The sequence below is a fragment of the Mus caroli genome, unplaced genomic scaffold (assembly GCF_978045245.1).
Source record: "Mus caroli unplaced genomic scaffold, Mus_caroli_1 scaffold_1, whole genome shotgun sequence".
NCBI lineage: Eukaryota > Metazoa > Chordata > Mammalia > Rodentia > Muridae > Mus > Mus caroli.
In genome coordinates, this window is record NW_028227256.1 from 164176679 (window position 1) to 164187631 (window position 10953).

Here is a 10953-nt window from a genome sequence, read left to right on the forward strand (position 1 = left end):
AGAGGTGAGTGAGGATGTGCAAACCTCCCCTAGATTTGCTTTCACAGGAAGACTCTTCTGGCTTTCCTGAAGCCCGTACAGCTCTGGACTTCAATCAAACATTTGTCCATGCGGAGCAGGCTTAACACAGCTTCCTAAAAACTGTCCCAGTCCTCAAAGTGAGTCTCCTTGGGGCTCAAATCTTTGGTATAAGGTGAGCTCCCTTGTAGAAGCTGCTCATACTCCCTCACCATTCCATCAAAGGGCTGGAGTCCTTATATATTGATATAGAGACCTAAAATTAAAATAGCAACCCTAGGCTTGTAAGTATGTTAATTCCAAAGATTTTCTCAAACTATGCTCCCTATGCCCATTAAAATTTAAGCTGGTTGAAAAATATTTTGAAGAGTGTGCTCATATTAGGTCACTATTTTAAATACTGCTCATAAATAATTAAGTTTACTATGAGATAGAAAACCAGCTCACGATGAATGTGTGTTGCCATTAGGTTGCCTGTCTCTAAGACATGTTTATTAAACATAAAGTCTCACTTATTTGTCTAGGTTTCCCTTTTATGGCTTGGTTAATAGAAACATGAATGCTGAATTTGTGGTCTACCTGTGGCGTGCATGCAAACTATCACATGAGTATGGCTTTTATTTTGAAATTTCTTTTATTTTGTAATTCTCAAATTTACAAAAGAGCTGAAGGAATAACACAATGAACATTTTATAACCCTTGCCCTAGAATCACCACACATTTCCCTCTTTTCTTCCCTTCCACACCCCACAAAAGCTTTTTACAGATTAACTGGCAGTATCATTATAACCAATTCCTTCTGTACATGCATCTTCTACATATGAGGATCTTTATCTATAGCATTGTCACTCAATACAGACATGAATTCGGTAAGATCACATAAAACAGTGCATGTCAGATTTCCTCGGTTGTCCTAAGACAGCTTACTCATATTTAAAACTTGCATCTGGTCTATGCCTCCTTGGTTTCCATTATTATAAAATGATTTATGAGATTTTTACTATCTGGTGACACAGACTTTCCTCTAGGCTATCAGGGAGATGTCCCAAGAAGGTCTTGTCCTCTTCACTTCTCTGATTACTCTTCATGATCACATTGAAGTTAAACACTCATAGTAAGATCAAATGGTGTTGGATTTCTTATCATATAATAGGCAGAGACTGAGAGAATGGCCAACCAGTAACTGGCTCAATTTGAGACCCATTCCATAGGAAAGCACCAATCCCCAACACTATTAATGATACTCTGTTATGCTTGCAGACAAGAGTATGCTGTCCTCTGAGAGGTTGCACCCAACAGCTGATTCAGACAGAGAAAACCATACCCAGACAATAGATGGAGCTTGGGGACTCTTATGGAAGAGTAGGAGGAAAGGTTGCAGGCCCCGAAGGGGATAGATACTCCGCAAGAAGACCGACAGATTCAACTAACCTGGATCCTTGGGGCTCTCAGAGTCTGACCCACCAATGAAAGGCTGGACCTAGGCCTCCCTGTTCATATGTAGCAGATGTGCAGCTTGGCCTTCATGAGGGTCCTTAACTGGAGCAAAGGCTATCCCAAAAGCTGTTTCCTGTATATGGGATTTGTTCTACTAGCTAGGCTACCTTGTCTAGACTCAGTGGGAGAGGAAGTGCCTAGCCTCAGAGAGACTTTAAGTGCCAGGGTCGTGGTGGGGGATACCCAGGGGAACCTCCACTGAAGGGAGAAGGGGAGGGGGGGAAGATTGTGGGAGGGGTGACTGGGAGGGGGCAGTTTGTATTGGTTTACAGCATAACTCTGTGAGTGGGAAATCTGGGAGAATCTGGCAATTATTAAAATGATTTCAGCAAACTCTGCAGATAAAATTTATCAAATAAAATATACTGACTCCAACAAAACCCCCAAAATAATGGTGTGAAAAGCAACAGACTAAGTTTTCAGCACTGTTTGATCAATTCAAATGGTAACAGTCATCTTTTCTATCGAGAAGATGTGTTTTCCTCATCCCAGGAGATAGTTTGAGGCTATATACATTATGCCTGCCTTAACCTTCCCTATATTATTGCTTATTGAACTCCGCTTGTTATTCTCCCTATATACTTATTTTGGAAAACTTATAAGATATGTACTTCCACCTATGGAATAAAGTAGAAATGAGCTATGCATTTTAAAATCCCTTACATATAAAACTCTTGGGAGATCCGTAATAGAGTAACTTTGTTTTCATTTAAGTGTCCATATGTGTGTGTCTTCATCAATCTAATGAACATTTTTCTGCACATCCTCACTTTTTTTACTCTGAGGCATGCATGTCAAATAGCAATGACTGCTTCTCTCTAGTGCTTTACCTCTCTGCATCAGTATGTGATTACTGATATATGGCATGCATGATAGCTAACACAGAAACAAAGGGAAAAATGACAGCACAGATACGTCTGACCCAGAATAGACTAGAGGACGATGTCTCAGAGTTTTTGAGCACCCGGGTTCTCAGGGGTTTGAGGATCCGGTCTCTCTGAGTGAGGATGGCTGCCCGAGCACCTGCCCATTTCCCTGGCCCTTGTAGACGATACTGGTATGGGGTACAGGGTCCCCAGAAAATTTCCTTGGCTAACTTTGTATCCCAGAGGAAGAAAGAGAGCAGGTTGGGTTTGACACCTATCTCAGAAGCAATTTCATCCATGTAGTCGATATAGGGCACTCGACGTACATCTCTGGGGCTTTTCACAAACCTGGAACAAGAAGGAGATACTTGGGTTAGACTTCACCCCTGAGTTTCCAGCAGGGTTAGTTTCTGCTTTGTAAAACATTTATTATCTTCTCTTCACAAATCATCTTCATTTCATACACATGCTTTACTCTAGGTTTTAAGCATAAATCTTATATTGCTGACATCTTTAAACTTCCCAAAGGGAAGAGTTATGTAAATATAGAAATTGTTGACCAAGTGACTAGATTAATTTTTGGAGATACATGTATCCTTTCTGCAGTCATAGAGTTGAATTCCATTTTATAAAAGTGATAGACAGGATGCATGAGTTGAGTAGATCGTTGTGATAAAGTGCAGCCTATTTCAGGCTTTCAAGCTACACAAAATATCTTGTCATGTAGTCATTGCTGGATACAAATTGTGACCCTGGATACTGTTAGGCTATAGTAACTTGCTCCACGAGCTTAGAAATTTGGAAGCCTCTGGCTAAATTTTTCTTGAGTAAAAGAGGAGCAAAACCAAAACTATGGACAATTTACAAGCCATCAGAACTTTCCAAGTGTTTACAAGACAAGAATGAGTGTTTTAAAAATACAAAATGTGAATGAGTCATCTGGCTAAATGAAAACGTAGGGATGGGAAACAAGGGGTCAGTGAACAGCAGTAACTCATAAGGGCAAAAAGTTATATTCGTGGTATCAGAAAAAAAGAATTGATATATCATAGAGCTTGTTTCTTGGGAAGGAAAAACCAAATAGTAAAATAAACACATTTCTTAAAGTTATGAGGTTGTGGCAAGATTGTCTTATCAATTCTTTCAAATTTCCCTAAGGGTCTTCTTGAGGGAAGATCTTCCCAGAGTAACTGATAAATAAATCAAAATCACTGTGTACCCAGCTGCTAGCTCCATTAACATGTTTGTCTCCATTTTAAAATATTCTTTTTGGGGGCTGAAGAGATGACTCATTAGTTAAGAGCACTGACTGTTCTTCCAGAGATTCTGAGTTCAATTCCCAGAAACCACATGGTGGCTTACAATCATCTGAAATGGGATCCAATTCCCTCTTCTGGTGTGTCTGAGGACAGTGATGGTGTACTCATTTAAATAAAATGAATAAAATCATAAAAGAAGATTGTCAATACTATTTTTTGATAGTATTCTTTTATGACCATAGTTCTTACAAGGGCTGAATGATTGCTTCCTGTTACTTTTTAAGGTCTGTTTGGAGATTGCTTTTTTTTTTTTTAAAGCATGGTCCCTTAGTGTCAATGAACAAAAACAAATGTATCACACTTAGGCATAAAACATATGAAAAAAATTAAGCAATTCTCTCTGGACAGGTTTCATTTACTTTAACAATAACAACAACAACAACAGCAACAGCAAGAGTAGCAGTAGCAGCAGCAGCAACAGCAGCAGCAGTAACAGCAACAGCAGCAGCAGCAGCAGTAACAGCAACAGCAACAGCAACAGCAACAGTAGCAACAGCAGCAACAGCAGCAGCAGCAACAGCAACAGCAACAGCAGCAACAGCAGCAGTAACAGCAACAGCAGCAAAAGTGCAATAGCAGCAATAGCAACAGCAACAACAGCAGCAGCAGCAACAACAACAACTCTATTCCCTAAAGCCAGGCTTCTTACTCTTTCTCTATCTTCCGTTTCTTTCTATTGATGTCTGCCATCATGTTGCTTTGTGAGGGTAACTTTTGTAATCCTGAGAAAACAAGAGAGGTTTTGGAGGACTGCCAGGAGGGCTGGTTAAAGAGAAAAAGAAAAGGATGGTTTTGGAATGGAATAGTCATAACCATGGATCTTCATGGAATGTATAGTCAAAGCCATGGATAGCCAAAGCCACATATAGACAACTCCCCAGAAGACCATTTTCTTCCTGTTAGCTTTAGGGGTCGGTGTTCTCTCAGAAAAAAATAGGTTTTTGAGTTGTTTTTTCCACTTAAATTTCTACTTAAAACTCATGACTATTAAACATTCATGTTAATATGGCTTTTTGATCGGTACATAATATTTGCATATATTTGTGAAATACAGTATGAGGCTTTGATTCATGTATATATGGGTTAATAATGAGCTCAGAACAATTAACATATGCATTACCTTAAACCTTTTCATTCCTTTAAAAAAGATTTTAATTAACTTACAAAGTAGTAGGTTTCTCTATGTCAGGGCAGCAGAGAGAAAACAGAGTTGGGCTCATGGTGCCAGTGATGGTGGGGCAGGCATAAATCTGGCAGCATGAAAGTTAGAGCCATAAGGGGAATTGGAGAGACAGCTCAGCAGTTAAGAAACACTTCTCTTTCAGAAGACCCAGGTTCACTTCCCAGCATCCACAGTAGGCCACGAGTATTTATTTATAATTCTAAAAACACACTCCTTTGGGCTCTGTCAGTACATGTATGTACCTGGCACACACACACACACACACACACACACACACACACACACACACACTCAGGAACATACATATATAATAAAAGAAAACAATAGTAAAATTAAAAAGCCACAAACTTGTCTGCCACTGTGAATAATTTCCCCCTGTGAGAGATGCAATTGCTCACAGTATGGACAGCCAAGATTTTCCTTAGGTTAAGAGAATACTCCAATGAAAGATAAATTGTAAACCTTGCCCCACACTTCTCTTTTATGATAAAACAGGGCTACTAGACACTCTAAAAATAGAGCCCCAAGTTAGCAGAGGGCTTTTATTTTTTTAACTCTGAGGATCAACCAGAAGTAGAATCATGAACATTCCAGGTAAATTCTTTACCAATGAACTCCACCTCTGCCCTAGCAGAATAGGTAACATTAGAAGAGAAAACTAGGTGCCTTTATCATCTGCATGTGTGGTCAGAGCACAGTTGCTCCTATAAAGACCATCATACCTGCAAACACGCGTGTAACCCATCGGCTTTGGAGCTCTGATGTGGGAATTGTGGCTCCTATTGGCTGGAGGATCCCAATGAAGGCTAGTGTTGGCTTCTCCAACTGAGGAGGGAAGACAAACTTAAACATTGTGTGTTCGCTGTCCAGGATTTCAGAGCTGTCATCCAAGAAAGGGAAAGATAAAGTGTAGCCTGTGGCAAAGACAACAACGTCTACAATCTCCTCCGAGCCATCCTCAAAGATGGCGGATGTGGAAGTGAACTCCCTCACGTTGGTCTTCACCAGCACTCTTCCTGTAATGATGCGATTTGGCAGGTCATCACTGAAGATAGGCTGATGGCTGAGAAATCTGCATGGTAGGGAGCATAATTATATGGAACGAGAATAAACATTTTCATAAAGAAGTCGAGGTCATTAGTGCTTAGAAAACCATAGCAGTATTTCTCTAATTTTAATAGAGTTTACTACCTCCCTGGACACATGATGGGGTTTATTAGTGAAGAACGTGATTTTGGAGTCAGAATGGGCTTTATACTTATTCTACTTTTTTTTTTTTCCTCACTGTGAATTTCTGGACAGCTCATGAAACAGTTTACTATCAATTTCCAAATTTGTAAGATGATAATAATGACATAAGGATCAAATAAGACCTCACTAATCAAGTCCTGATAACACTGTATTTTAGTGATGGACTTTTTACCAGGAGTAAAGGTCTTCAATGTTGATTTAGGCACTTGTGCTTGGGATTATGTAAAGACTGACGTAAATTGGTTATCAGTCTCTTTCAAGGCTCTACAATATGCAACTGCATGACTTTAATACTGAATCTTCCCTGGTGAATATTTGTGCTTAGTGACACACTAATGCTTGGTAATTATAAGATCTGAGTTTCTTACAGAAAGCCCCATTCTCAGGTGTGCTTCACAGTTGATACATTCATGTATCATGTTATGTATTCTATGCTCTTCACCAGGATTATAGACCCAGTATCATAAAACTAGCCATGAAAATCTCTGCTTTTCTATTACAGACATCTCTATGCTAATTTTCTGCTTTTTACCAACCCATAATAGTTTAAGCCTTTGTTATCTTTTACATCGTTTAGCTAATTGGAAAGTCATTTCATTTTATGTATATGGTTGTTTTGCCTGAATATATATCTGATCACTACATGTGTTTTTGTTATCCTTAGTGGCCAGAAGAAGTTGTCAGGTCTTATACATTCACTGACTGGAATAGCATTGTTGGTTTTTTGTATGATAGTTTGTCTTAAAGTGTGTGTGTGTGTGTGTGTGTGTGTGTGTGTGTGTGTGAGGGTGCAATGTTCTTTCAGGCCACAAGAGGGCATCAGATCCCCTGAACCTGGAAATGGAGCTACTGGAGGGTTATAAGTCACCATGTAGGTACTGGGAATTGAACCTAGATCCTCTTGAAGTGCAGCCAGATATTTTAACCTCTGAGCAACCTCTCCAGTCTTACATACTTAGTTTTTGTTCCTCTGTTTTGTTTTGTTTTGACACATATTTTTACTCTGTAGCTCAGGCTGTCCTAGAATTGAAAGAAAGATGAAATTCCAAGACCTGTAAGTCATACAAAGTACTCAGAAATTGCTGGTTGTTTGTGAGCCTAGAGGCTGCCTGGGGCCGAGAACAAAGAAAAACAAACCTGGGTATGCCCTTATTTAAAACATTCCTGGGAACATCTTGACCAGAAAGATAAAGAGGAATGTGAGGACATAACAGGGCTATTTGAACTGAGTCAACAACTCACAGAACTCTGACACCCTGCACGTACATGTAATTTTTATGCTGATGTTTGAATAAGCCAATAGTGTGTCGCTATGCTGAATTCCACACCCCTAAGCCCCTTACCCCATAAAACCCACTAGCTTTCGAGCCTCGTTGCCGACATCTGTGTGGGATGCATGTTGGTCCAGAGCTCTGTCATTAAACTACCTCGTGTAATTACATCAAGATGGTCTATTCGTGATTTTTTGGGTGCAGGCCGAATTGGGAATTGAGTGGGGGTTTCCCCACTAGGTTCTATCAGAATGAACTGTGTAGTATAGCACAGGCCAGATTTGTACTTATATAAGGCATTTTTTTTTGAGATTATAGGTATGATCCACTATGCCTGGCTTAGTTAGACTTTTAAATGCAGAAACCTAATGTAGCATGAAAAAGGTAGATGGCCAAGAAAGACTATGTGGATGACACTGAGTTTTAAATGTCAGGTTGAGGCAAAGCACTGAGAAATGAAGTAGAAGGAGATTATCTGTGGGGTTGAAGGAACCAATGAAAGGTGAGAGAGATGGAAAGTTTCGGTAAGATCAGAATAGCCGATTAGGTGGAGTGCAGGAGAGGAGGGAGAAGGCTGTGGCACCGAGAGAATGGGCGCACAGATGTCATCTGAAACCTCTACAGTTCTGGGAAATGTGGCTTCATGTGGTGATTGTTGTGGATGGTGTAAGTGCACAATAGAATAGTAAGAGCAGACAGTGGAATTCAGATACACCTGCACTGCATGAGTGGTGTGGTTAGGAATACTGATGGTGAAATTGTCCTAGCCGACAACAGGCTTGAGGGTTACTGTGGGATTATAAATTTAAACCTAGAAGACGAGCGGAGAGCAGGTGACAGGTGGTGGCAGAAGGGGTGAGTAGTGGTGTGAATTGGCACAGGGAGACAGGAGAAGTAAGACCGGTGCTGGAACTTAAGACCGCATCACCTGTGTTTTCGCCAAATGCAGTCTTTTCTACCTTGGTCGAATGGCCAGAATGCCTAGTCAGCAGGAAATGACGTCAGCATTTCCAATTAGAATAAATTCTATTAAGACTTAGAAGAATGTCACTCACCTGCCTTATATATTCTCTGATTGGTATAGCATTGTTGTTTTGTATGATAGTTTGGTGTGTGTGTGTGTGTGTGTGTGTGTGTTTGTATGAGGGTGCAGTGTCTGTGAAGACCACAAGAGGGCATCAGATCCCCTGAGCCTGTAGTCACAGGCATTTGTGAGCCTCTAGATGCCTGGAATTGAATTTGAATCCTCTACAAAAGAATTAGATGTTCCTACCTGCTGAGCCATCTCTTGATTGTGGCATAGTATTTTTAAAATATTTGTTTGTCTTAAATGCTGTCTAGGTCTTACCTGTGCTTAGCCTGCAGTCCATAATTGGCATGGTTAAACTTCAAATTTAATTTATTCTCTGACCATTTGTTGATTAGGAATGTAGGATAGAAACTATCGACGGTTCTGTTATAACGGGTGAAGAGTGCGATGTCCAAGGGATCCCCATTATCCCAAACTCGGTTCCATATCCACGTCCCTCGTCTTGTGCTGAGGAAAACCTGCCACAGAGAAGTGGTAAGCCTTTTTTCTACTAACCATACTGATTTGAAATTCTGATAGTATTGCATTTTGATTGCTAAGGAAGCAGTATTAACTGCTCACACTCTGCCACCTCACTCACCTGTCTGCTTCTCTTACACTGTGAACAGACGGTTTCAATTCACTTAACCACCTTTTTAGGTGGGTCCTGGGCCTCTCTTTCCCCTAGCTGGGTCAGATGTCAGAAACATGTTAGGTCTCAGAATGTGAGGATTTTTATCCCAACTAGTTTATTACGTTGGGAGTTATAACCTCATCCTCACGTTCCCTGAGTGCTGTGTGACTCTATAAATTACAGTGATGGAGAAATAGCTGAATACAAAGCATGTAGTAACAACAGAAGTGAAATAGGAGAATTTAAACTGTAAATATGCTCACAGTTACAAATGGAGAGTCCCATATAAACAATGTAAGATCATACAACCCAGAGAAAACCTATGGGGAGTAGTTCTGCTGCCTATTTTGAGGCATTTAGCTGAGACTTTGAAGGAAGATGTAGGTTTGTAATGAAGACTCGTGCACTTATCTTGGAAGGTCATAATTACAGAGATTTCTCATTCACACGTATACACAAAGCCTGGTGTGAGTCGGCAGCCCATAGAATGGTGGCTTATTGATGTGGACGGGAAGTGTCTGGTATTTGAACCCTCATGTGTTCTTGGTGGGTATCCTGATTTAATATCAAGGACAAATTCTGAATGACATCCAGAAGACAAATGTATAACTGTTGTACTGGCTGGTTTTGTGTGTCAACTTGACACAAGCTGGAGTTATCACAGAGAAAGGAGCCTCCCTTGAGAAATGCCTCCATGAGATCCAGCTGTAAGGCATTTTCTCAATTAGTGATCAAGAGGGGAGGGCCTAGCTCATTGTGGGCGGTGCCATCCCTGGGCTGGTAGCCCTGGGTTCTATAAGAAAGCAATCTGAGCAAGCCAGGGGAAGCAAGCCAGTAAGTAACATCCCTCCATGGTCTCTGCTTCAGCTTCTGCCTCCAGGTTCCTACCTTGTGTAAGTTCCAGTCCCGACTTTCTTAGGTGATGAACAGCAATGTAGAAGTGTAAGCTGAATAAACCCTTTCCTCCCCAACTTACTTCTTGGTCATGATGTTTTGTGCAGGAATACAAACCCTGAAGAAGACTACTGTCTTTCTCAGCTTACAGACAAAATGGGGGCGATGACTGTTAAAGTCAGAGAGGAAGTCTCTGCAGGTATCAAGGTTACACCCAAGAGCAAAATCAGGATGTGACACCAAACCTGTTCAGTGACACAGCTGATCTCATTTGCAACATCTGCTCCAGAATTCCCAATGCCAATCACGACAACTCTCTTCCCCACAAAACTGTCTGGGTGCTTGTACTCCCAGCTGTGGAGACAGCTGCCTTGGAACTTGCTGATTCCTGAAAGAGTCAAACCCCCCAAGTCATTAGCAGAAGTGGAAAATACACTTGGCAAATTCCATTCATAAGCTTTACATTCATATAATGTAAATCACCTTTTCTGTTCTTGGCTATTTATTGCCAATATTACAAAACACGAATGAATGTGCACATCAGTGCAGCTGCATGGAGAGTTCAGAAAATTGAATTGAATCCCCAGAAGCTGGAGTTACTGACATTTATGGGTCACCTGACACGGCTTCTGGGAACAAACCAGAGTCCCCTAGAAGTGTAGTAAGCAGTCTTAGCTGCTGAGCCAGAGCTCAATTTCAATGATGTTCTAATTCAAACATAATATAAAATGTTAATGTATAACCAGCATACAAAGGTATGGATGAGATATTTTATACATTTTACCATGTTTCTGAAGTCAGGTTGTTATTTTACATTGGCTGCATATCTCACTTAGTGTCAGATATTTCTTTAAAGGTTTAAGAAATGGCCTTAGAGTAGCATTTGCTTACATATCATGGCTTCCAGTTTAGTGTTTTCATAGGATTCCTGAGTGTGCTAATGATCAAGTC

The 10953-nt window shown here is 40.6% G+C and overlaps 1 protein-coding gene across 1 annotated transcript in view; it reads right to left on the reverse strand.

The window, feature by feature from the left end:
• Window positions 1–2365: 2365 nt before the first annotated feature.
• The window catches only part of LOC110304004 (flavin-containing monooxygenase 5-like), a 13831-nt gene continuing 5243 nt past the window's right edge, over window positions 2366–10953 (reverse strand). The window contains exons 4-8 of the mRNA XM_085835070.1: window positions 10248–10390; window positions 8754–8953; window positions 5606–5955; window positions 4350–4422; window positions 2366–2729 (exon numbers count right to left, since the gene is read on the reverse strand). Of these exons, the coding sequence (XP_085691196.1) occupies window positions 2366–2729; window positions 4350–4422; window positions 5606–5955; window positions 8754–8953; window positions 10248–10390 (1130 nt within the window). The remainder of the gene's footprint in view (window positions 2730–4349; window positions 4423–5605; window positions 5956–8753; window positions 8954–10247; window positions 10391–10953) is intronic.